The sequence below is a fragment of the Marmota marmota genome, unplaced genomic scaffold (genome assembly GCF_001458135.2).
Source record: "Marmota marmota marmota unplaced genomic scaffold, marMar, whole genome shotgun sequence".
Lineage (NCBI taxonomy): Eukaryota > Metazoa > Chordata > Mammalia > Rodentia > Sciuridae > Marmota > Marmota marmota.
In genome coordinates this window covers 5,232,073-5,258,350 of record NW_026000051.1, presented here as the reverse complement: position 1 = coordinate 5,258,350, position 26,278 = coordinate 5,232,073, and the positions used below count along the sequence as shown (strand labels likewise).

The following is a 26,278-nucleotide window of genomic DNA, read 5'->3' as shown; positions in this document are numbered from 1 at the left end:
ATAAATTAAAAGTAAGAGAAAAGGAGTGGGGATTGAGAATTGAGTCTTTATAAAAAGCATAATAGATAAAACTGGCAGATCTAATGGTAAAAGGAAAGAATGATAAGCAAAATTTAGATTGAGAAAAGGAAAATAAGAGTATAAGAACATTTGAAAATTAGAAGATACTGTTCAGCTTTTATATGCAGTCATATGTGACTAAAATTGAAACTCTTGATATGTTAGATTATTTCTACTGCTATTTATGAAGAAATCCTCTAACAAACCTGTATCCAAGCCATAGACTTATGCCTATAATCCCGTGGGACTTATGCCTATAATCCCAGTGGCTCAGGAAGCGGAAGCAGGAGGATTGCAAATTCAAGGCCAGCCTTAGCAATTTAGCTTAGCCCTAAGCAACTTAGAGAGACCCTGTTTCAAAATTTTAAAAAATAATTTTTTTAAGAAGGACTGGGCACTGGGGTTGTAGCCCAGCGATAGAGTACTTGCTTAGCATGTGTGAGGCACTGGGTTCAATTCTCAACACCAAATAAAAATAAGTAAATTAAAGATATTATGTCCATCTACAACTAAAAATATTAAAAAAGAAAAACAAAAAAGGACTGGGGGTATGGCTCAGTGGTTCAATACCTGTTTTTTTTTTTTTAAAGTTTATCCAAGAAAGAAATTAGAAATGTTATTAGATATTTTTTTCCAACAAGAGCAGTAGGCTCAAAATGTTTTCAGTTAACATTCCCCAGATTTCCATGGAACAGGTAATTCCCACGTGTCCCAAAGTTTTGAAAAAAAAACATGGTAAACTTCCTAGGTTCAGAGAGCTGACTCAATGATGTGACTGGCGCTGCTGTTGGGTCAGTGCTGTTTTCCTTGTTGAGTTCTCTAATGGTTATCAGTTATGGTTTGTGTGTTTTGTATAGAGGAAAACTGATTTTTTAAAAAATAAATTTCTCTTATATCCAACAACCTCACTGAATTTTCTTACTGCTTCTATTCTCCACTTTGTTTCCTGACTGTTCATGACCCTTTGGATCATGGTTTAGGATAAGAAGTCAGCAACGTCGTGTGTTGGGAAGTTGTCACTGCAGATTCCTCTGTGTTTGTGGGGAGGGGCAGGTGAGAGTGGGCGAGGGGAAGGAGAGATTGGCCATGTCGACTGAGCAGACACCATTGACCCTGCCTCACTGCACCTGCTGAAGCCCTCCCAGCGCACCCCAGCCTTCTCTAGTCTTCTTGACCAACTGTCAGTGGAAACATTCCATGAGAATTGGTAATCGCCCCTGTTTAAAATTGTGCTCTGGCCCTTTGTTTTTAGCTTCAAAGACAAATTTGTGAGCCAGGCACGATGGTGCACACCTGTCATCCCAGAGGCTCAGGGGGCTAAGGCAGGAATATCGCAAGTTCAGTGCCAAACTCAGCATCTTAGTGAGGCCTTAAGCAACCTAGTGAGACCCTGTCTCAAAAACAAAAACTTAAAAGGGCTGGGGATGTGGCTCAGTGGTTAAGCGCCCCTGGGGGTTCAATCCCCCTTACCAAAAAAGTAAAAGAACAAATTCATTGTTTTACTTTCCAGTGAATGTCTACTTGTACTCAGTAGGTGTCTGTCAAGTGGATGGACTTGACTGGCATCTAAGTCTGGTTTTGGTTCGTCCCTTACCTACTGTTACAGTCCTTGCTCTACCTCTTGAACTCCAAGTCCCCAAGGCGCTGGCGCCTTGCCTGCCTCTGCCTTAGCACTGATGCGTGCCGTTCGTCCTTCTCCCTGGGAAGCTGTGCTTCTGCTTTGACAGCACCTTTACTTTCCTGTGTTGCAACTCTTGCCCTGTCTAAGGACAGCTGCTGCTGGTCCCGTGTGTCTCTCCCTGTGCTCTGAGCCCCTGCACACATGCATGGGGCAGTGTCTTCCGCGAAGCTGCACCCCCAGTACCCACACAGTGCCTGGCTGCATACCGATGCCACCAGGCAGGCACAGAACATTTATCCAATTGAATTAGCTGGTTCTTCTCTGTTTCGCCTTCCTGTGTCTAGGATATTGGATGCCAGCATCCAGCTAAGTTATGTTTGTGTTAAACATGAATTGAAATGCAATTACAGCTGCAATGTGGTTTGAGAGCTGAGTAATAGAGTAAATAACAAGAGTGACTTAGTCACGCGGGTCAGTTCATCTCCCGTGCTTTCTTGCTTCCTGTCATGGAGGGTGACTCATGAACAGCAGGAGTTCAACTTGTCTTCTCTGAAACCCCATCACTTTCGCTCTTGCGCCCTCCTGTATCACTGGGTCTCTTCCAGATCCCTTGGTTAAAACCAGAGCCAGACCTTGCAGGCTGAGTTGATTGGCTGCAGCAGGAGGCTGTGTCCCCACTCCCTCTGGTCTATGCAGAGAGCTTGGGCAGTGCCCAGGGGAGGGGGCCTCCAGGCCAGAGTGCAGGCAACATCCTTTCCCAAGGCCTAGGAGGCCATGAGGGCTGCTGGATTCCCGCTGAGCCCTGGTTCCACTATTTTTTGAACCAGATGCTGCGGGGGCCTGCTGAGGTGCACACAGTGCTGCCTGTCAGTGCCAGGCCACCTTTTCTCAGTCCCACTGTCCTTGTAGCCTGTTTGGACTGCACTCAGAAATCCCGTCTGTTCAGTGGTTGGGCCTGCCTTGAGGTGGGTGGACTTGGTTCTATGAAGGAACTTCCTTCTTGTTTTTAAGAAGGCACTCCGAAGTCTTGAGTCTCCAGAAACTTTTAGCCCCCTCTGAGGGCTTGTGATTGACCATTTCTGAAGGCTCCTAAGTAGTCTGCACCCAACCGTGGGTTCAGAGGGAGATCTGTCAGACTCGGGGGCTTGTGTCCTGTGTTAGCAGTTACCTACTAAGGTCCCACACGAAGGTCCTGGGCTAGGTACTTGGAACCGAGTGGTGACAATGGTCCCTGCATGGAGCCTCGGTTCCCAGGATGAAAGTGAGAAAGGACAGCCCCTTCTGGTGGCCCTCTTCCTTCCCCAGGTTAGTGCCCCATGAGTTTTTGTGGCCACTTGAGACCCTGCCTTGGTGGCAGTGGAGTTCTCCCCCCTCAACTCTTCCCTCAGCAACCTGCTGCTGCCTCCCCTGCCACCTCCCGCCGCCTGCTGCCCTGCAGCCCCCTCTGTCACACGCGTCCTCCCCTTCCTTCTCTCCCCACTCCCCTTAGTTCCTGTCCTTTTCCTGATCCTTATTCTTTAGAGTTTGTGTCAACTTTGGACACTGTTAACCAATTCCTTCCTCATATACTCATTTCTTGAATACAGAACCAATCCATGTTTGTTGTAGAATGTTTACAAGATGACGAAAAGCACAAAGAAGAGGGTAAAGTGACCCCTAGTCCTACCACTCAGAGGAAAACGACTCTTAACCCGTGACAGGCATCCTTTGGGTTTCCCCTGTGTGTGTGTGTGTGCGCGCACACACACACATGCACAGTAGTGGCACTCTGTTGTTCCTATTGTTTTAGACTTGCTCACTGCATTGCATTTTCTTGCTGTGTTACTGCAGTCTTAGGTCATCAGATGTCCTTCTATCTGTCCCTCTTTCCTTCCTCTCACACACAGCCCTTAGGTTTGATTTCACCCACTCTCTGCCTCGCTCCACCCAATCTCCCCTTCTTGCAGGGGACTTCCCCACAGTGCACAGTGCAGGCGCTGACCCCAGCCTCCTGTGTACCCCTCCTCCCTCCTGGGTACAGCCACACCAGGCCGGGCTGTGGTCCCCATGCAGCAGCCTGCCGTCTCCTCAGCACCAGGCAGGCCTGTTCCCCTGCCTCGGGCTGGCAGATCCTGGACCTCAGCGTTCAGTCTTGTTTCCTTTCCACCCAGGCCCCACCGCTGGGAAAGAGCCAACCCGTCCGTCCCTCTTCTGAGCTGTTTCCACCAGTGCAGCCGGAGTCCTCCAGGGGCTCCTCCCAGGGAGTTTCTTCGCCTTCTGCGGCATAGTTCTTGGCCTTGGCCTCCACGCCGGCCAGATCCTCACACCCATCCTGGCTGATGGCCTCTTCAGCAGGGCTGTGGTTCTCCCACCACGGCTGCAGATGTCCTCCCTGAGGCACCTTCTTAGAATGACTGACACTGTGCTACTTGTTTCCCAGATGGCATTATTTCACGTTAGGGGCCTGTGGAGTTACAATCTTATTTTACAAATAAAAGAAAGCCACAGAGGGCCCAGGGGCTCCTCTGGAGGTCACATGGTAGGCGTGGCCGAACTGAGCTCCAGGCCAGGTCTCTGGCCTCCACGTCCAGCTCTCCCAAGGTACCCACAGCGCGGGTTCAGCTTGCCTTGAGCACGTCTGCTTATATCTGATGAGCTCGGCGTATCATGAGTGCTTCATAAATGTTTATTGAAAGAAAAGTAAAGATCTGTGGCCTGAAGAGTTGAATTGCACCCTGTTGATGGCTGCAGGTGTGGGCAGAGGGCTCTGCCTGTGTGGGGAAGGGAAGCCGCGCCAGGGACACCAGCAGTATTGGTGTTCACCAGTGGTCAAGTCATCGCTGTAATCGCTGTAACATTAGGTACTGGGCAAAGCACTTTACTTAGAATTGTTTCTTATAATTGTTATTATAACTGTGTGAGGCAGAATCTGTTGTCTGTATTTAGAGACAGAAGCTGAGGCTTGCGCTGGAGAAGCTGCCAAGGTCATACAGCTCCTTCAAAGCCAGGCAAGGCCTCAGATCACATCAGTCCAGCACAGGCCCATGTTTTAAGTGACCGCGTCGTCAGCTTTCCTGGCCCAGGAGGGGAGGTACAGGGAGGACGAATCGTGATCCCAGATTCCAGCCAGGGGGGTTTGGAACCCGGGCCGCGGCCATCGAGAGTCCAGGTGCTCTTGAGCAGCCTTCCACACAGCTCCTCCGCCTTCCCCTGCCTTCCCTGCTCGGCACATGTGTCATCCACAGTGACGTCAGTTCTTCCAGGTCCTGTGGGGAAAGAGTTTGGGGACCTTGCCTAAAACAAAAGGAGAACGATAACTCAGGATATTCGCGAAATTAGAAAAGCTCATATCATAAAATCAAAATCCTATAGAATGATCTAGACTAAAGAGTGAAAATGTGAGCTTTCTTTTCCTCTGCTCCACACATACTGTGGGTGGTTTGGACATACTTACTGGACTTGTTTTGTTCCTTTTACAAATAATAATAATGATGATGATGATTATTATTATATAAATTTAATATATAAAAATAATATATGATATAATATGATATGTAATATATATTATATATAATATATGTATAATGATAATATAATATATAAAATAATATATAAATATAATTAATAATAATAATTACTATTATTTCTAATTTGAAAAGGAACATACGAAGATCTTATTTTAAAATAATGCAGCAGTGAAGCCAAAGCTGCACCCCTCTGGGCCACAGCCCTGGCTTCTGTCCCTGCCCTGACTCTGCCTATTCCTCCTGATCCTTCCTTGGCCTCTCCTTGTGCTCGCATCTCTCAAATGCACGAGATCATGCTTCAGGCAGTGCTGTTTCTATGAATGACGTTTAGGTCTTGCATGTACACTCCTGCCTCCCGCTAACTGGGGTGCCGTGTTCCCCGTGGCGTGAGGCCCCCACCGGTGTCCTCCAGTGCTCGCTCCACAAAGCAGGAGCACTGCCCCCTGGTTAGGGTGGTCAGACTTAGCAAACCAAAATGCCACTAGACATTTCAATGTGAAAATTCTGAAAAAAATCATTTCTTGATTGTCTTTAATAACTCTATTCCTTATGCACATTTTTGAGCATATTGAAAAAATATTTTCTATTTCAGGTTTATTATCTGATTAAAAATTGAGACAATTAAAATATATGGAAAGTGTAGAGAATCATTTAAGAAATGCTTGAGCAACCACCTTGCAGCTTTTCTGTGTCCTGATGTTTCACCAAGTTGATATCAGATGTTTTGAAATTTTGATGCCCACACCCACTTCCTTACCAGAGTGTATACTGTTCTGAGTTGGTGTTTGTCATTCCTGTAAATTTTTCCCTGTTTTCAAACTTCATATGGATTCTAAATTTATAGATTACATATTTTTCAACTTGCTTTTTTTGTTTAGCATTGTTCTTGGGATGTGTCCTTGCTGATGGTTTGTGTATTTTCAAGGCTGTGTAGAAATCTGTTTCATGAACTTATTTATTCGTCCTTCTGTTAATGAGGTTGTGGGTTGTTTCCAATAATTTACTACTACAAACAATGTTGCAGATAATATCCTCCTTCTCTGTACTAAGAGTTTCTCTAGGGAGCAGTTGAGGAGTGGAATTGGCGGGTTGTACTAATGTGCTCTTCAGGGTGGGGTGCGGGTCTGGGCTTCACTAAGTGGAGGAGGAAGTCTGCTTAGTGGGTCTCCTGTTGGACATTTGTGGGGTTTTCCATGAACAGTTTTTCATGGTCATTTTAAGTGTGCATGTCCTGGAGTGGAGAGGTGGAGTGTTTTCTTAGGTAATAGCACAGCATTATTCTTGTGGATTATTTCCTCATTTCTTTGGGGGAGTTCTGGATTTTGTTATTTGGATGTTAATCCAGCGTGGGGTTGGTCTGAGGCTCGTCTCAGTGCTTTGAATCTTTGTGGTATCAAAGTTTTTAATTTAGGGGAGAATTCCCCAGTATTCTTGTACATGTGTCTGTTTCTTTAATAATTCTTTCTATTAAATAAAGATATGACACATTTTTTTCTGAAAGTGTTAAAGTTGCTTTTCATATTTAGTCTTTAATCCACCAAGATTTGTTGACCTGAAGAGAGGTTCTATTTGGGTTTTTGTTCTGTGATCAATGACTGCCAGGTGTCTGAATGCTATGCTTGAGTATTTAGCTGCTGTCATCTATAGAGGCTCTGGGAAAGACCATGTCACACTGCTGAGAGGGGGGTCATCACCTAAATACCCGCCAGCCACGGGGCATCCTCTGGGCTGCTGCGACTGCTTCCCACAGGTCTCTGCAGGCCCAGGCCACGTCCCAACCTGGCCATCTGGTGTGGCGAGCAGGGGCACTTCTGGCCCAGGCCTCCCTCCTGTGAGCTGGAACAGGGAGGGGACTCAGCTGTCCTGCCTGGTGTGTCTCCCACCTCCCCTCTTGTGGGCCTCTCAGTCCCAGGAGCTGACCACCCTGTGTGACCACCTTCCCCCTCAGGAGGTGCACAGCCAGGACTTGTGACCACTGTCCTCTGCTTTCTTTGCCCTGCCCATCTCAGGAGCCATCTGTTAGTGCCTGCAGTGGCCCAGGCACCTGGGCAACAGGTGGAGTGAAGAAAGTCCTGTCTCCCGAGATGCTGATATGCCCAGTGTCAGTCTCTGGGCACCATTTGTGTTGTGCATTCTTTAGCGGTTTGTTCGGACGGATCTGACTGTGTGCCGTAAGCGGGGGATCTGTCTTGGTATTCCGAAGAATAGCCACTGACTACAACAGGTTTTTTTGAGGACCGGAGATAATGATAAATAACAACATTTTTAACATGTCTGCCAGGTGCCAGGCCTTGTGCTGAGTGCATTAAAAACAATAGCAGCTTTATTGAGATACAGTTCACATATCATAAGATTCATTCTCTTAAGTGTACAGCTCAGTGGTTTTTAGTATATTCATGAAGTGAACAGCCATTACCACTGTCTGATTACAGAGCAGTTGTCCTCCCTAAAGTCCCCCCCAGCTTCCCTCTAGCCCCTGGCAGCCACCAATCTACTGTCTCTCGCTGTGGACTTTCCCTTTCTGGACATTTCATATGAACACAATCATGCAGTCTGTGGACTTCCATGACCGTCTTATTGATCAGCATGGTATTTTCAAGTTCATCCAAGTTGCAGCGTGTTAATGGGTGGCCCCGTGTCATTCGTCAGGCGGTGGGCATTTGTTTCTGCTACCTGTCGTGAGTGCGGGCACAGGCTGTGGTTGGACACAGGCTTTTGTTTCTGGTGGGTCTGAACCTGCGGGCGGGATTGCTGGATCCTGTGTAACATTTTGAGGAATTGCCAGGCTGCTTTCTGAGGTGACCACCCCATGTTCCAAGGCCCCCAGCAGAGTTTCGGGAGTCTGATGTGCCAACATCTCTCACTCTGTGTCTGTGTTGAGAGCTCTCACCGTGGGTCTGAAGTGGATTCTCCTTGTGGTTGAGTGTTTTTGGTGTTTTCTCTCATTTAATCCTCACAAATACTTGCATGGGGTGGCTGTCACTACTGTTTTCTGCTTTTCGAGGCTGCTCAGAGTCACAGGGTGATTTTGGGAAACCCCGTATGAACGTGGCTGGGACTTGAACTCGAGTCCACCTGACCCCAAGACTGCAAGCTCTTCCTGCTGGTGTCTCCAGGGAGGCTCTGCAGTGGCAGGTTCTTTCAGTCAGGCCCCGAGTGATGAGACCAGGTCCACATGAATGACGCACTAGGGGTACAGGCGCTCAGGCGGCAGGATGTGGCCACAAGGAAAGAGCCAGAGGTGAGCGGGCTGTGTGAGTGCGAGGCAGCCCGGAGAGGGGCGGGTGGTCGTGTCTGCGGAGAGAATGACCCAGAGACGGCCGGAGACCAGTCTCACGGAGGAAACTTGCACGCCATCTCTTTTGCTCTACAGTATTAGACATTTTGGCCAAAGGTCTGGCAGACTCGCGCTCTCTTTTCAGAATAAAAAATAATAAAATGATGTAAATCAAAACAGAATTGAAAAGCACCGAACAGCTCCTGGACTGGTCACCGAGTTCACCAGCTGGTTCTACTTTACTGGAAGGTTGCAGACAGTCTGGGGCAGCCTGATTCCTGCTAGGGACTGACAGGATGGACAGCTAGGCTCCTGCCGTCCTGCCTTGCCGAACTGCTCTGCTGAAGAGTTTAAGCTGCTGCATGGTCTGCCTGGGCCCCAGGTGGCTCCACAGTGGATGACCCAGTATGTCCAGAGGCCTCTGAACTTCCTTCTTGTGCATCCTGTCAGCCAGATATTTTCCCCAGAATGTCTGCAGAGTTTCCTGCCCCCTGGCTGCTCACTGTCTGCCTGGTGTACCTTTGAATTGTGGGTGGGCTCTCTTTAAACACAGGGTGTGAAGAGGTTGAGGAAATGGGTGGTGAACGTGGCTTTGGAGAGTCTCTCTCCAGTGTCAGGTGCTGTTACCAGAGAGGGAGCTGGATGCCCAGAGCCTTCTGGGTGCTTAATGACTGACTGCCCGGCTCCTCTTTGGGTGGCTTAGCAGGGCAGCTGATTGATTTACAATAGATCTCTCAAATTTAAGTTCGTCAGATTAGACAAGTGAAGTCTTTACAATTGAGATTTTTCTCATTATAAAAGCTGTATATGCTCATTAACCAAAAAAATGAGAAATATACAAATTAAAGAACATTAAAAAAAACATATCCATAATCTCCACTGCACAGAGCCAAACAGCAGCTAGCTAGCACTTTGCTTTATACTAGTCTAGATCCTTTTCTATACAGTTTTTAAAACAATGAATTGGAATTGTCCTGTATGAACCACTTTGTGGCTTACTTTTACCCCTGAGCTGTGTTCTCAGTTCTGCGCCCCTCACGTTGCTTACGTGGCTCCCGAGTCTTCATTGTGAGGCTGGTCTCACAGCAGTTTATCCTCTCTCACCTCTGCCTTTATAAACAGAGCCCAGTGGGCAGAGGTGACATACTTCCCATTATACTGGGCTCTGGTCAGGGAGCCCACTTTCTGTCCCCTAGCCCATCAACTTGTGTCCCCCTCAGGGCTGTGCAGTAGCTGTTCCCTGCCCCACAGATCTTGCAGGTTTCTTTCTTTCCATCCAGTGCCAGCCCTCCCCCCTGCGCAGAGCACACCCCCAGCCCACCTGACATGGGGGGTCCCATCCCTCTCTCGCCAGCTGCCGCCCCCATCATCCTATTGCATTTTTACACAAGGCAATTAGGTCCCAAGATTGGTTTGCTTCTGTGTTTACTGTGTACCTTCCCCCATCTGGAATGTGGCTCTTGGGGTCCGTGGCTGGCCCCTCTCCTTCAGCGCTCTGTCTGTAGCTCCGGAGCAGCCTGGGGTACCCTGAGCTCAGCACACTCCTGCAGTGAAGGGCAGGTGACTGGTGCACGCTTGGGCACAAAACTGACCATGTCCTCAGGCTCTCCCAGAAGTAGGATTCTTGGGCCTGGACAGTGTGATTCTAAGGCCTGTGATAAACGGCACCTCACACGACTCGAAGGACCTCTTGATGCTCACCCCAGGGGTGACTGCTGCGCCCCTCAGCACTGGTGTCCCCCTCACTTTCAAAGTGTCCTTAACAGTTTGACAAAGAATAGTCGCGTGTGTTGTTCTCCCTTGGTTTCTTAACTACCCAGGCCAAATGCTGATGTGTCCCGGGCAGAGCTGCCGAGGGCTGTCGGCGGCCTCAGCCTGGTGCTGCCTGAGCGCGTGTCTTTTCCTTGCCCCGTGGGAGCTGTTTAAGTGTATTCTCTTGTATACTTTTTGATAAGCAGTTTCCCCACGTAGCAGGTCTTGGACTCAGGTCCACACGTACATATCGTCCTGAGGCCGAGGTCCACCAGGGGGACACCCCGCACTGGGACTGACCCTCCTGCTCCTCAGCTTCTCATCTGCTAAAATCAGATGGATCGGCACGTGACTCACGGCGCTGATGATCTGAGAGGGTCAGCAGTGCTGGAGTGAGCAGAAACGCGGTGGGAGGCTGACGCGGAGGCCGGAGGGGGGCTGATCAGGGAAAGCAGGAAAGCGGAGCCCGAGGGGCCACGTGTTGGCCCCCATGGACAAAGGTGCTTTCTCTTTCTGAGGCTGGTGGCCTGGTTACTCCTGGCTTCTGGGTACACGTCCTATGCTTTCTCCTTGAATTAGGTAATCTTGAGTGCTTCTATGTCTTGCAACCAAAAGAACTTGATTAAAACCCTGGCCCTTCCTGGATGTGTGAGGGAGGCCTTTTAAAACCACCAGGGCTGCGGGCTGGGACGGAGGTCACAAAACGAGTAAGCCATGTGGTGTAAAAATTAGGGTTACTGTGCTTTACTCTAGTTTTTGCCACCTCTGGCAAAGGCCTTCTCTCCCTGTGTCTTAATGTGGCAGAAAATGTCACATGGCAAGAATGCACAGGACAGCATGCACGAGGCCAGCCTCATCCCGCTGTCAGGACAACTCCTGTGGCCTCGTCACCTCTTAAAGGCCACCGCTGCATACAGTTGCAGTTACTTTTCAGCATGAGTTCTGGAGGGGATGTTCAAACCTTAGCTCACAGTCTTCTCATATGCTACTGTTGTCAAAGCAGAATTCTCGAAACATACATGTTCCCAAAAGTGCCCTCAAGAGCCGCGTGTCTGCAGCAGTCGAGTTGATCCTCTGGGCTCCCAGCTTCCTCTCACCATGGTGGTACCTGGTGCCCCTCAGTGACTCTTTCTGTATGGGCAGGTCCTTCTGGTATGTTCCAGATAGGCCGCATGTGGCTGGTCAACTGCCCTAAAGGCATTTACCAAAGGCAGGGCCCCATTGAACAACTTTGAGTAAGTTTGTCATTTTCTCCTCTGTAAACTGGGGAGATAGAGTGCATGTCATGGGTTGTGGGGAGGAATCTGAAGATGCAGGTGACTGGCTTTGAGGTGCTGGCCAGCATTCAGGAGAGCCTGAGCCCTGCCCCCAGCAGGATGTCACATCTTCCCCAGGGCTCCCACAAGTGCAGTGTCTTAGAGGCAGCCAGTCCCACATCAAAGGCTTGTTGGGGTGTCCAGGCACATCTTCTTCTGTAACTGCTAGAATGTGACCTCTATCCTTAAGCCAGGAAAGGACATGGGAGGCCTGAGCTGTGTGACAGAGGCCAAGCCCTGTCCTGAAAGTCCTGTGCAGGCTGGTGCTGCCGCCTCTCCTGGGCCATCGGAAGGTTATCCTGTGGTGGACTCTGGCCGTGGGGAAGGCTGGACCCTGCTGTAGGAGCCGCTCTGGATTTGGTTATCTGCCTGGGAACTAGGAGTGAGCCCATTGACACGGTGGGACTGTCCCTGATGGTGGTGACCCTGGTGGTTTATCTATAAGGAATCGTGTTCCTTACCATCTTCCATGTCATTTCCCCAGCTCTCAGACCCGTAAAGTTAAAAACTTACAAAGTGGCATGTGCACACACAGTTGGAAAATTAAAGAGCACCAAAAGGCTTATAAGAAAAGATAATACCCACCCAGGCCCCTTGCCACTTCCCGGGGCAGTGACTTTCAGCTCTCCACAGCGTTCCTGCTCCGCCACCTTATCTGCATGTCCCCAGCAGCTCGACTGTGCTGCGCTTCTCACTCGGCCTGCCCTAGGCCTTTCTCCTCTTACAGCCCCCATTCGGCAGCGGCTCGGAGTTTGGGGAGGTAAGGCTCCCTGTTTAATGCCGATGGTGCAAACCGTTGGTGCCCCTGAAGTGAGTGATATTCCTTCAGTCACTTTATGCCTGTTGTTTTCTCTTTTCTAAAAGCACCAACACCTTTGTCCCCTGCCTGTCTCTATTTCTTCCAGCTGCTTAAGTGCAGTTTACCCCGCCTTTGATCCATACCCCCTCCCCCAGAGGTGGCAGGCCCTGACTTCTCTTCCACAGGAAATCCCCTGTGGCCGGGTGTGCCACCATCCTCACTGCTGCCCTGTGGGCCCCATTTCCTGGAGTTGGTGGTTTCCTCCCTGTCCTTTGAGTCCCAGGTTCTGCGTCCTAGCAGCTTCCTAAGAGAGCCCCTGGAGGCGACTTTTCCAAGGGCATGCACATCTGCACGGGTCTCTACTGAGCCTCCTGTCAGCCACCTGACAGTGACTCAGGTGTGGAACCCCAGCATTCCTCAGAACTTGGAGGACATCTTTTCTTTTAGTTGCACCTTATGGCTGAAGCATGATGAATCTGACTCCACCTCTGCTGTAGGGTGCCTGCTCACTCCCTCTGCGGGTGTGTAGGTGGTTTCGGGGTGATTTGCTGCTTTGCTCTGGGGTGGGGCTCCCTCTTCTCTGGCTGGACCGCTCAGGACCTCTCAGGGCCAGGTTCGCGCTCTTCCCTTGACTTCTCTCTGAACTTGGCTGGCTCCTCAAGAACCTTCTTGGTTCTTTCCCCTCATCTCTCTCCTCATGTTTGCATTTTACCTTCTGGAAAATTTCCTTAACTTTCTCTTTCAGTAGTTTTAAAAGTTTTTAATTTTAGTTATTTTACTTTTTAAATTTCTCATCTCTTTATATCGTTCTCCCAGGGCTCCTCCTTTCAGAAGTCTTTACAGGGTGCTCTTCTTGTTTGTTGGATGCTGCGTGTCCACTCTTCCCAAGGATTCCGCTGTCCTGTGGTCATCCCTAGCTTTCTGGTTTCCTCCTATCATCTGTGATAGGTTCCAGTTCTCTTTTTTATTTTTGTTCATGTTTGAACATTCCTCCCGGAGCCAGGTGGTCAGTTGACATTTAGGGGCAAGGCGCTGGCTGGTGGGTTGGAGCTGGTGGGCTGCATGGTGGGGCACCTTTGTAGGGGACGCCCCCAGAGTCCATGCTGGTCTACCTCCGGCACGCTCAGCCTCTCAGTAACCAGGCTTCCAATGTCCAGTGTTTAGGAGAGACACTGGGAAGTGGAAAGGAGGTCAGTGAGCCCCAGGCATGGTGAGGGGACCCCGTCCAGTATGCAGCCAACCCCCTGTTTTTAGTCTAGAGCTGCACTTCCTCCCCGACCTGCTTCCCCACTGGGCTGGGGTTCTGCAGTCCTGAGCCTCACTGGCACCCCTTCTGCAGAAATACACCCCAAATGGGGCGAGGACTGGGATCTTGCTTTGGTCCATTCCACCCACTGGGGTCCTAAATTCAGACCTGCTTCCCACCCTCACGCTTGTAGTGTCTGGGCCTGGGCTTCGGGTTGGAGGCCACCTCCTTGAGCATCAGCCACGTGGGCCCTTGTAATAGTCCCCTCCCCTGTGAGGCCCCCACTGGCGCATTCCACAGTTCCGGGCCCTGCTGGTGTGCTCCTCTCTGGTTCTTGGTTTTGGCAGGCTCCTGCTTTGGCTACTGGTCATTGTAGGGATGTTGGCAGGGAAGAGAGATCTGCCCCGCCTGGTTATCAGTCCACCTGCCTCTCCTCCTCACAGGTTCCTGCACCCTGGGGAAAAAGCTAGAAAAGTGGGAGCTTCTCACAAGCGTGTGTGCGTGTGTGTGCAAGGGTACTTGTGAGCCCCGTGCCAGGCTCTGCAGGCACTGTGGTCATCAGCAGCCTTGGACAGAGCAAATGGTTAGGGAACAAGGCAGGAAACAGGGAGGTTAGCCAGAGGAAAAGTGACCTCAGTGTTAGCATAGGTCTCTGCCTCATGGATGGTCACTTGGAAGTGGCTGGAGTGTGAGCCCCTGAGGTAGAGAGGACCCAGATGCCCATGCAGCTCAGGGGTTCAGTCCTGGAAGCTTCATTTAAAAGTGTGCTTGCTGCCTTACCTAGGGGAGCCAGCAGGCGTGTGACTGCACACTCTGGGCTCTGCTCAGGTGGTCGGCTGCTCATTCCCTCCTCTGGGGGGGTTTTGATTGAGCCACTTGTGTCAGGCACTGTGCTTGGTCCATGGGTGAAATGGCAAGCAGTGTCTTGGGGAAGCTTCTAGTCCTGGACAGATGAAGCCTTTGGGCTCCAGGTGAGGTCTGCCTGTTCTCTGTAAGGCCTTTGGTCCTCCACCTTGTACCCCAGCCCCCCAGAGCCTTCCCTTCCTGGGCTCTGCTGCCTGACTGCGGGGTTTGAAGTTTTCTGTGTGGTGCCCTAGGGGTGTGCACACTGGGTTCCGATGCTACCTTGGGTCAGTCAAGGGCGCCTCTCCTCACACTGTGGCGTTGATCTTGTAGCTCGTCTGCCTGACTTGGGGAAAGGGACTGGGTTGATAGCCCCATTGGTGACTAGATCTGGAAGAAGGTCTGGGAACACCTTGCTGCAGTGGGGAGCTGCTGCGTGTGGTGCTTCCCTGGAATCCTGGTGCGGGCCATCCAGGAAGATGCCCTCTAGGCCCCGTCTTGTCCCAGGGTGTGGCTCCCTGTGGGGCTGGAGGACGGCTACACACACACTTGGAGCATTATCCCCACGCCAGTCCTCCTTCCGCTTTCAGGTCAAAGAGACTTGCACACTTAGCATCCGGACCTATCTTTTCCCTTCCGTGTATTTGCTAATTTACACTTGTTTAGTTTGAAAACCAAGCATTTTTCTGCTGCCAGCTGCCTTCTAGCTCCTCCGAGGCAGCCTCCCAGGTGGCTGGGGCAGGCTCCAGGCTTGTCTGGCCCACCCTGGCCTAGGATGGTAGAGGCTGTGGACTGGATGGTAGAGGCTGTGGACTGCGGGGGTAGGCCCCCCGCTCAGTCGGCAGGGATGGGCTGGATGGGGCCGGCTTGTGTAAGGAAAGGAGCCGCTTTCAGCAGCTTGTTAGCATTGTCAGGAACGTGTCAGGTCAAGGACTGGATCCCTGTGTAAACCTCAGATACAACAAAGAGCATTCAGAAGGCAACGGCTTCCAGTCCCCTCTTGTGTGTCCCACATTTGGCTCTGCTCCCTGGGCTTTCTGGACGCCCCCTTGGTGGTGCTGACCATGGGGTGCAAGGCTAGTCGCTCTCACCAGCTATGTGATGTGGTCACATTGGCAGCTGGGTGAGAGCGCAGACCAAGCCCTGGCCATCTAGTGATGGGGCAGCCTGGAGAGGAAGAAAGAAGGGAGAGGCTCCTTCAGGCCTCCTGCTCCTCCATCCGGCCTCCTGCAGCCTCTTGTTCACCCAGCATGGACACCATGCAAGGACCCAGGGCAGCCCCGCACATCCAGGCCTCACCCTTGAGCATTCTCTGCAGGAGAACTCCCTCAGCTGCAGGAGAGGACATGGCTTCCAGTGAGACTAGGAACGGTACTGAGTCTGGTTTCATTTTTCAATCACGATGCGATTCTGACCTTGAATTCCACTTTCAAGGCTGTTCCAAGAAGACACAGTATGGAAGCAAGTGTAACTGACCTGTGCCCCCTCGGTCCCCAGCAGAACCTCCTGAATAACATGCCTGCTGGCCCCGCCCAGGCAGGAGGCTGCCAGTCACCCCGCAGGGTGCCCAGATGCATTCCACACCCCATTGGGCTTTTCTGCACCCTACACCCTGAGTAAGTGGTAATGAGCACCCCAATGTGCTGACTGACCCCAGCCCTTCTTGGTCCATTACAATAAAGTGGCTCTTTTCCCTTAGAACCATTTTTGTCAGGGTGTCTTTAATCAGTGGCTTCCCCAGGGACAGTATTTTTAGAAGTTGTATTTTTCACACTCTCCTTTTTCCCCTTTTGGAAATTCTCTTCCCCTGCCTAGTGAAACGGACTAATGAGATGCCAGGAGACTTGGGGCCGTGTTAATTGGAACAGGTACAGAGGAAGCGGCTCGTGCACACCTTCAGCTCCATCTTGTCTCACCTGCAATCCTCTCCCCTGTCTCTCCGGCACAGGTGGCACAGACGGCAGATGGCGTGGACGCTGACCTTTGGAAAGACGGCTTGTTCAAGTCCAAGGTTACCAGATACCTGTGTTTCACAAGATCGTTTTCCAAAGAAAATGTAAGTGTAGGGGTGGTTTCTATTTGCTGAGTGGGCATGGATAATTACACTCCTGTTTGGAATTTCCTCATTTTTTGTTTTGGTTTACTTTCATTGCTGTATTAATTTATTTGAGGTTTTAGGGAACTGGGTAGAATCGGCAGCCAGCGCTGGGTTTCATTTATCAACAGTATTATTAACCATGTACCCAAGTGCACAGTGAATTCCATTAAAGTGTGTTCTCAAAAGGAAGCCAGGAAATTTCTCTCACAGCTCTCATTTGCCTACTTTCCTTCGAGTGACAGATCACGGTAGTGTGGACATGACCGCCTTCCAGTGGAGCTGGAGTTGATGCTGGCCAGCAAATGGCAGCCCCACTCAAAGGGGACCTGCCCTACCTGCTCCTGGGTTCCCAAAGGGACTTCTCCTTGAGTCTCTGTGGACATTAGATAGTCCGTTGTTTCCGTCGATAGGTATTCACTTGTGCAGATTTCTCTTAATATGCTGGGTTTTGTTACTTGGACCCATGAATTAGGAAACTTTAAATATCCCTAAGTCTTTTCCAATAAGGTGTTTCAATGGGCGGCTTAGAAAAGAGGGAAATAGCTCTGTTATTTCTCCCCTGCATCATGCCTGCCTTATTGGCCCCTCACCCAGTCCCTCAGTATTGCCATCCCCATAAAGACGGACACTGAGAGTCGGGTTTAAGGCTTGTCCAAGGCCACCCTCTTCCCTGGCCTCAGGTGGGGAGCAGCCCGATTCTCACTTTCAGTGGGGAAGTTCATTGCTGGCCCACATAGTTACTTCTCTTTCTAATGCAAATGTTTTTGGTTTTTTTTGGAAACATTTTACCAACTTACTTTTATAAACTTTGCTAAATAGTAATGTATGTTCATGGTTAAAAAAACCAAACCAAACCATAACAATGACTTCAAACACCGTCACCCAGAGGCCTGGGCAGGGAGGAGTCTTCCTCTCCATCACAGGCCCCAGCCTGGTGCCATGTCACGCACCTGGGTGTGTCCCTTCCAGTGTGGTCACAGGTGGGCCATCCCGCTCTCTGGCTTCCACCCTCTTCCACCTGTTCCTGTTCTTTGTTGGGAGAATTGCTCCTAATGTGTTCAGAACTTGGTTAGGTTTCCCCACCTTCAAGAGCAACATATTTGCTGGTTGTAATGTACTGAGCTTATAATGGAGTAGGGAAAGTCCTGGCACTAAGTGCTGGAAATCTTTTGAACACATTTTCAATACCAGGAAGGTAGCAGCTGAGCTGGGGGACGCCTCACCGTGAGCTGGCAGCCTGTCCACACGGCTGCCTCGGGCTCACTGTGGCCTGGGGGACACCACGGAGCAGGCCAGGAGGTGGCATTGCCTTTCCAGATGTTGGGCTCATGGGGCTGGGGTGGTGCCCATCCTAGCGCTTCCTCACTGCCCCCTGGGGTGCTCCTCCTGCCCTTTGTCCCTGGGGCTGACCTACACTCTTTTTGAAACTAGTTCTATTTTTAGCTTTTGTCACCTTTGTTCTGTCCGCCATCCCATCTGCTGCTTCCTGCAGGAGGTCAGTGTGCTACTGAGGCGTGGGGCTGCAAGGAAGGCTCCCGAGGACTTGAAGGAACACTGTTCATGCCCTCTGTCCCCTGCTGCTTTCCAGGTCTTCCTTCCTGGTCACAGCTCTGTGATCACTTTTGGTTCCTTGGACTTTGTCGAGTCCAACATGACAAAGAAGTCACAGGGCCTTGTTTGTTTTGGGTGTCTTGAGTAAGTGTCTTATAGAAAATGTGTTGCTTTCCTCACTGTTGGCTGGTCACCAAGCAGCTGTGTGTCAGTGCAACGGGTAGGGAGAGGCCGAGGGCAGCGGGAGCAGCCCCCACCCCGCCCCCAGCAGTGTGAGGAGCAGGTGCGTTTCATTTTTGGAAAAAGAATGAATGGGTCCTGTATGGGTTCCAAATGATCAAATCAATAGATTGAATTTGGTTTGGGATCAAATCCGGAGGTGGCAGGGCCACTTGCTGCCCCACAGTGAGGCAGGAGCCGGGTGAGCTTTGGTCCTTACAGTCGTCCGTCTTGGTCCCGCAGTGTGGGCGAGGGCTGTGCAGAGTGCGGTTTTTACAGCCGTGCAGGAGGGTGTGGGATCTCCAGACTGGGCAGAGTCTTAATTAGGTGACTTGAGACTCCCAATGTAGGAGTTTTGGGAGCCTCCTCTGGAACCTAAATTCCTTTCCCCCAATAATGCTATTAATACAGAAACCTGGCTTTGGAGTGACATTGCTTCCTGGGGAAGGATCGAGATTAATTGCACTTTTCATGCCCTGTACTTTCTGCATTACCTGTAATAATAATGTACATAGATTAGGTAGGGAGGATATTAAACAGAAGGATTTATGAACATTTGAATATTAAGTTGGTTATCTGTGGCTACCTTAAATGCAAGGTTGTCAAAAATAATTACAGTATACTAGCAAATACTGGCTACCAGAGACAATATAAATACCCTGAGTCAGTGCATATTGGGCTTTTGGCATGAATCATTTGCTCAACAAGGATTGGGAATACGTTCTTCATATTTATGAGGAGGAAATGAAAGAGAGCACGGGTGGGGGAGGGGAGAGGAACAAGCAAAATTAATGGTGTCGCAGACCTACCGTATTAAACCCTGAGCGGTGGCAGCCCCAGCCCTGTGTGCAGAGGGCCACTTGGGCTGCAGAAGCATCCACGGTGCAGCCTCCCATTTTGCATGCACTGAAGGATTTTCCCGGGCTCCTTTTAATGGCCACACCACTGATGCTCTGGTTTTATGACCGGGGACATTTGTAGAGAGTGTGGAGGGCGAGGTCGCTAAGTGGTTTGCAGTTGACTTCTGGAAGCCCAACTTGTCAAGGAGGAGACATTTGAGAAGGATACTGATGAATTCCCATCCATCTACGGGGCAGCAAACATGCCCGGTTGTTAATTCCTCAATGCAGAAAGCAGTGACGACGTGGAAAAGCAACTGCCATGAAAAAAAATGATGATAGATTAGATTCTGGAAGCAGCTGATGTTCGTGAGTCAGGTTAACGGTTCAAACCCCTCCTGCGAGCTCAGAGATTTATTCCATGCGGCGCGGGCCCCTCTGCACTCACGGGCCGCTCTGTGCATTGTCTTCCTGAGGCCCAGCTCCCTGAGACCACGTCGTGTTTGGGCTTGGTGAGCACGTGGTGCAGAGAGGGAGAAGGGCTTGGTGCTGGCAGGGCCATGAGAACACCGGTTGTAGGTTACACTAGCCACTTGACCTTCGTGTTTCAATTTGAAGAATTTATTTTATTTGTTCGCTTTTGATTTATGATGCATTTGTTAAACATATTTTCATGATTTTTATGATATGGTTTAGATTTGCCCTCTAAGCAAATCCAGTTTGATTTCTGACTCTCCATGACCCACTCAGTTGAAAGAAATGTATCAAAAAGAAAAAAAAAACACATTAATTTATTCAGTGAATCACTAGTGAGCACCTCCCGTGAGCAGGCACCATGCTAGGCTGTGATCTGCCGTGGAGCAGAGGTCCCTGTGGTCCTTAAGCCCCAGGGGAGAGGCAGATACCAAGCACACAGCCTCACAAATACACGATTGTGATTGACATGAGGGAAAAGAACACCTCGAGAGAGCGCGGCTCAGATAGGGCGTGAGGATTCCCGCGTGGCTTCTCACAGGCCCAGCACTGTACAGGCCGAGGTGGCCCTGCACACAGTGGGGCTGACACCCTTCCTCACTAAATGATGGGGACAGTAGCCTGAGAGATTGCTTCCGAGGCCAAAGTCATGCGCTGACCACCTGGACATTGGTCCAGGGACACAGAGAAGTACACCGAGAGTGTGCTCATGCTGGGCTCGGGGGCAAGGCACGTCCAGGAAGTAGGCGGGCAGGGTGCATTTGCTGGGATCCTAACAGGAGAGATTTGGGATGGGAACCCATCATTCCCTCCGTAACTGACTCTGACTAGAGTCAGGGGAACGAGGCTGTGGGTGACTCCAAGGATGTTAATGAACCTCAGTGGTGGTCCTGTGTGTTTAAGTTGTAGGGCAGATTTCTTTAGGGCTGTTTCCAGCATGAAGTACAGGCTGCAAGTGCCAGTGTACTCAAGAGCATTCTCTCCTGCAGTTACAGAATGGCGCTCTGTCTCAGAAAGATGTGTCCACACTGGTTACGGAAACCGCGCACTGTGGACCCCAAATACCAGCACTAAGCAGGAGCTTAAGAGGCCCTCGTGCGTGTCGTGTTAGAAGACGTGCGGTGCTGAGGCAGCCGTGTTATTTTATGATCCCTGGGATTTTAATAAATGTATCTAGCGACCGAAATGTGTGTCGGTAGCAGGCTGGTGATTGCTCAGGAGTCTGATGGGTTCCCTGTTCAGTTTAGGTGCAGCTCATCCCAAGCAGGTGCCCAGGAATCTGCTGTTTCTAAAACCTACTGCCCTGAGATCTGGTGCTCAGGGCTGAGTGGCAGCCAGGCCCAGGGACTGGTGTGCACAGCTGCCCTCTGCTGGGTTCTGTCCACATCGTCTGCTGGGTGGCCCACCCGGCTCACCAAGGCCAGTCTGAGTGAATGGCTTTGAAGTTCTGCAGATGAAACTCCTTCCCGGCGGCCACCGAGTCCCTTTGTAACCGCTAGGGAACATTAAGTGTCACCTCCTCTAATTAACCTGCTGTCGTAAAGCTGCACAAGTCATTGTGTTAAATGTGCATCTTGAAGCCAAAATGGCGAACCTGCTGCAGGCGTGCTCAGCCTAATAGTCTGTGTCTCTCTTTCTTCCCAAGAGTCATTTGGGGAACGTGTTAGTGGACATGAAGCTCATTGACATCAAGGACACGCTGCCCGTGGGCTTCATCCCGATGCAGGAGACGGTGGACACACGTGAGTCTCCCTTTAGCGCTGCTTCTCACGCGAGTCTTCTTCCCCCAAGTAGCATCTGAGGGATTTTTTGTGTGCGTTTCTCTTTGGAAACATTTAGGAGGTCCTACTGTGTGCCCATGGACAGTGTCTGCTGCTTTCTCCATGCGTCCTCCTTGCTTCCCCAGGGCTGGCAGAGATCCTGGGAAGCCTGTAAGTAAGCAGAGGCCCCTCTCTCTCAGTGGGTGGCCCCGGAGCTGGCCTAGCCAGGTCAGAGTGCGGAGCTGATGACGGTCATGCTGCTGAAGCCAGGCTCCACCCAAGACCAGGAGCTCAAGAGGAGAATCAAAGATGCCCAGGGGATTCACGTGCAGCCCTGTGTGCACTGGGGGCTCGGAAAGCCAACAACACCAGTGAGAACCAGAATAACCCCGGGCAAGCACACACGGGAGCCGGCTTTGAATACCCTGACCACCAAGGAGCACTGAGCATCAGTGACCTGCTGATGGACAGAGCTGCCTCGGGATGCTGGGCGCCTGTGGTCCGGTGGCGGTGGCAGTAGGCAGGGCTGGAAAGCTCTGGGCGCTGGAGTTTCCTCATTCTCATTGGGTGTGCCGCGCCCACCACGTGGAGCAGGGAAGGAGGAGCAGGCACACCCTCTCGGCCTCCCAGTTGGGCTCACCGTGGCCTGTTGTCATTTTCCTGCTGGCATTCTGTGTGGACCCACGGCGACTGTTGTTTCAGTTGAAGCAGGTGAACCTGCCGTTTGGCCTTACCTTCGTTCTCAGTGGCCTCACTTTTAACTCCAGGTCGTTTTTAGTGTCATTGTCATGTTATACAAGCTACCCTCTCGCTGGCTGGTGTGGACTGTGTGTTTGCTATGCATTAGCCCCTGGGGTTTACCTCCCTGACAGCGTTTCATGTTCAAAAGACCCCTCTTTAGAGATCCGCATCATTACACCCATTTTGCTTATAAAAAATGAGTTCTAGTAAATATTTAGGGTTCAAAGAATTTAGCAAAATCTCACACACACATTTAGAGGTGGAAACCCACGCAGTGCCGCAGCCTGCAATCCCAGCAGCTCAGGAGGCTGAGGCAGGAGGATGGCAAGTTTCAAGGCCAGCCTGAGCAACTTAGTGAGACCCCATGTAAAAATAAAGAATAAAAAGGGCTGGGGTCATAGCTCAGTGATAGAGCTCCCCTGGGTTCAGTCGCTAGTGCCTCCCACCACTGTGCACACAATATCAGGTGCACACTCCAGTCTGTCTCGGCCACTTTTAATCACAGTACCACTGTCTATATTTATGCAGAGGGGTTTTTTTGTAACAACCTTATTAAGATACAGTTCAAACATCATTTAATTCACCCATTAAGTAGGATTCAGTGATTTTTAGAATATTTACAGACCACTCTCAATTTTATCACCACAAAGGAAAATCTGGACCCCTAGCCAAGGCTGTCCACTGCTTCCAGCCCTCGCCGCACCCCCTGCACTCCTGGACGGCCGCTCAGATCTGCTTTCTGACTGATTTGCTTACCCTGTGTGTTTCCTGTGGGTGGAACGTTGTCTTGGGTGTCTGGCTTCTTTCCTCTGCGGGACGTGTTCAAGGCCGGAGCAGGTGGCACCATGGCCCCGAGCTCCAGCTTCCATTGCCAAACACACCACTCCACGGGTGTCCTGTTTGGGTTACTCACTCGGCTGCCGTTTTCGGTCGTTCCTACTTTGGGGCTGTTATGACAGTGCTGCTGGGAACGTTCGTGCACAGGTTTTTGAATAGACACGTTTTCAGTTCTCTCAGGTCTGTGCCCAGTTGCTGAGTCACTGCATCTCTGTGCTTCACTTTTAAGGGGACACCAAGCTGTTTCTCAGGGCAGTGGCACCATTTCACGTTCCCATCAGCTGTGCGTGAAACTCTGACTTCTCCACGTCTGACACACCTGTCCGTCAGTCCTTCTGTTTCCAGCCGTCTTCGTGGGGGCCACGTGAGGTTTCTTTGTGGTCTCGACTTCCATCTCCCTAGTTCCCGGGGTGCTGTTGGCCACTCATGTACCCGCTCTGCAGAGACATCCCTTACAATTCTTCGCTTACTTGGTAATGGGTTGTCTTTTATTATTGAGTTGTAAGAGTATTTTAAGTAGAAGTTTCTTATCAGAAGATGATTGGCAAAAATTTTCTACCATTTTGTGGTTTTTCTCTTCATGTTCTTGATGGTGCCCTTGAAACATGAACTCCACCTCTGCTGCAGCTCTGCTTATCTAGTGGCTGTGCTTTAGTGTCATAGAAGCCACTGCCCAATCCCACCCAGGTCACCAAGTTTTATGCCTAAGTTTTCTTCTAAGAGTTTATCATTTTAGCTCTTACACTTAGGTCTGATCATATTTAGCTAATTTTTATGAGCTAGGGTCCAGCTTTATTATATTGGACAGGTCTAGGTGTCCCTGCCCCATTTGTTGACAGGACTTCTCTTCTACGTTGGATTGCGTCGGCACCCTATGGAGCGGCGCTGACCGTGAGTGCAGCGTGTTCTTTCTGGACCTGGTTCCATCCCCTAGGTCTCTGCACAGTCTCAATTACTGGAGCTTCGTAGCAAGTTTCGAGATGGGACACATGACTCTGTCACCTCTGTTCATTTTCAAGGTTGTTTTGGCCATTCTGGGTCTCTTGAGTGGCCACACGCATTTTGGGATTAGCTTGTCAGTTTCTGCAAGGAAGCCAGGGTGGTTGGCAGGGCTGGAGTTGCTCTGTCGTGGCTGGGGTACGTGGGGTTCTAGAGGACGTCCTGTCCACAGTCGGCCTCCACTCTGACTCTCCAGGCCAGTCCCTTGTATCCCAGTGCTCAGACTCTTTGCAGACCCCACCTGTCTCCCCTCGGTGCCCCTTTCTCTCGGGGCTCCAGGAGTTTGGGTTGCCGTTCCCCTTGCCCGCAGTTCCCTTTCCTCCACTTGAAAAGTCCACACCCTGAGTGAGCATCAGGGTGCCCGCTGCAGGAAACCGCCTCTGATCCTAGATCCCGCTTGGACGGAAGCCAGCGCTCCCTCCACACAGCCAGGGTCAGGCACGGCAGGCTCCAGCAGGAGAGATGGTGACCAGCACCGTCCCTCAGGAAGCACGCTCCTGTGGAGGGCCAGGCAGCAACAGAGATTTGCATTGCAGCCAGCGTGACCTGTCCAGGGCCGTGGTCTGCCTCCTCTACTGCCGTGCACACACCTGGCACAGCGCAGCTTGCTGAGGCTGGGGAGAGGCGGGCCAAGGCCAGCAGCGTGGCAGGAGTGGAAGGAGAGCCATTGGTTCCACCTCCCAATTCCCGCCTTCACCTCTGTTGGGACAAATGGCCACATGGTGTAGGTGGAGGACCCCTGACTCTGGAGTCTGTCTCACTGACTGGACAGACTGGCTCTGTCCTTGAAGTTGTGGGCTCCAGGTAGATCCTTCTCCCTCCTGGGCCTCAGTTAAAACCTCCCTGCCACAGAGAAGGATGTGAACTGACTCCGTGATGCTGGTTGATGCATGACAGCCACGCACGTGCCTCCCTGCCTTTGCCACTCGTCTGTTTCTTTAGGACAGATCATATTTAGATCATCTCTTAATCACCTGAGGTACCCGCCTGTTTTGTTAGCTTTTGGATCACTGTGACCAAAAGACCTAATGAGAACAACAGAGGAGGAAAAGTCTCAGACTATGGTCGGTCGACCCTGGCCCTGGGCCCGGGGTGAGGCAGAACATCAGAGGCTGTGGCAAAGGAAGGCAGCTCAGGACATGGCACCAGGAAGCAGAGAGCTCCACTCACCAGGACAATATATGAACCCCGAGGGCACACCCCAGTGATCTGCTTCCTCCAGCCACCCCCTACCTGCCCACAGTGACCACCAGTTCAACCTACCAGTGGGGGAGTCCACTGATGAGGTTGAGCTCTCCTCAGCTAAGCCTTCTACTCCTGAAGATTCTTGTGTTGTCACCCACAGAAGCCTTGGGGGCCCTCCTAGCTGAACTACCGCACCTCCCCACGTGGCGCTTTGCATGCAGCGTGGCCTCGGGGAAGGTAAGCTTTGTTGCTTTCTGTTGCCAGGTGGACATCCAGAACCCCCATCCACAGTTCCACTGGTGATGTGAGCTTGGGCTTGGTTTCCACAGGCCTGTGTCAGCGTAGGCTTTCAGTTTTTTATTGAGTTTTACTATTTTAATTGTAGTGACCTCACTGCATTCCTCACTGGCGAGCTGGACGCTTCAGAGGGGTCGGCTTATTGCTTTTGCTCAGTCTCGTGTGAAGCAACAGCCTATAGACTGAGACTGACTCACAGACGGGTACAATTCCCACTTCTCCCCGGCTCTTTTTAGTTTCACCATTTGCACTGGCTTTCATTTTTGACAAGGAGTTGACCTACAGTGTCTCTATGTTGACACACTACAGAGCCACAAGGGTTCCCTATCCTGCGTTTTCCTCTTACTGAGCCAGCTCATTGGGGGGCCTAGGGCACAGCTCCATCAGAGCCCATGGTCTGGCGATGGGGGGCCAGGTGTCCTATCAGGGACATCTGTCCCCATGTCTGGGCTGCATTGGGCATTGTCCAGCCACGGACATTCTGGGGTCAGGACCCAGGTCTCCCTCGGTGCCTTATTGCATAAGAGGCTTGGTCAAGGGAGCCTCTTCACTTCCCATCATGGGGCTACTTCCTGGAGCTCTGCCCAGGGGACAGGAGAGCTTTATGGTCAGTCCTGTGTTATGTGAGTGTATTCAAGGCCCTGATTTCATAAAGTCAGCCAAACAGACGAGACTCCTGTAATTAATTTAAAACACAGTTTGTTGCAGTCATATAGCACTTAAAAACCGGAAGAGTGTTTGTTTAGTAAAGTGCTGTGTACTTTCTCTGTGTTCATTAGCATGACTGAACACATTTCTATTGACTATGTAGAATATGTTTACTTAAAATTAGGCCTGCTTCAGCATGTGAGCGAGCGG

The 26,278-nt window shown here is 50.8% G+C and overlaps 1 protein-coding gene across 4 annotated transcripts in view; it reads left to right on the top strand.

Annotated features, from left to right (window-relative positions):
* Mvb12b (multivesicular body subunit 12B) overlaps positions 1-26,278 on the top strand; it is a 167,210-nt gene that overhangs the window by 31,334 nt on the left and 109,598 nt on the right. For all 4 annotated transcript variants that reach the window (XM_048813036.1, XM_048813035.1, XM_048813038.1 and 1 more), the window contains 2 exons: positions 16,369-16,476; positions 21,247-21,343. In XM_048813036.1, coding sequence (XP_048668993.1) covers positions 16,369-16,476; positions 21,247-21,343 — 205 coding nt within the window. The remainder of the gene's footprint in view (positions 1-16,368; positions 16,477-21,246; positions 21,344-26,278) is intronic.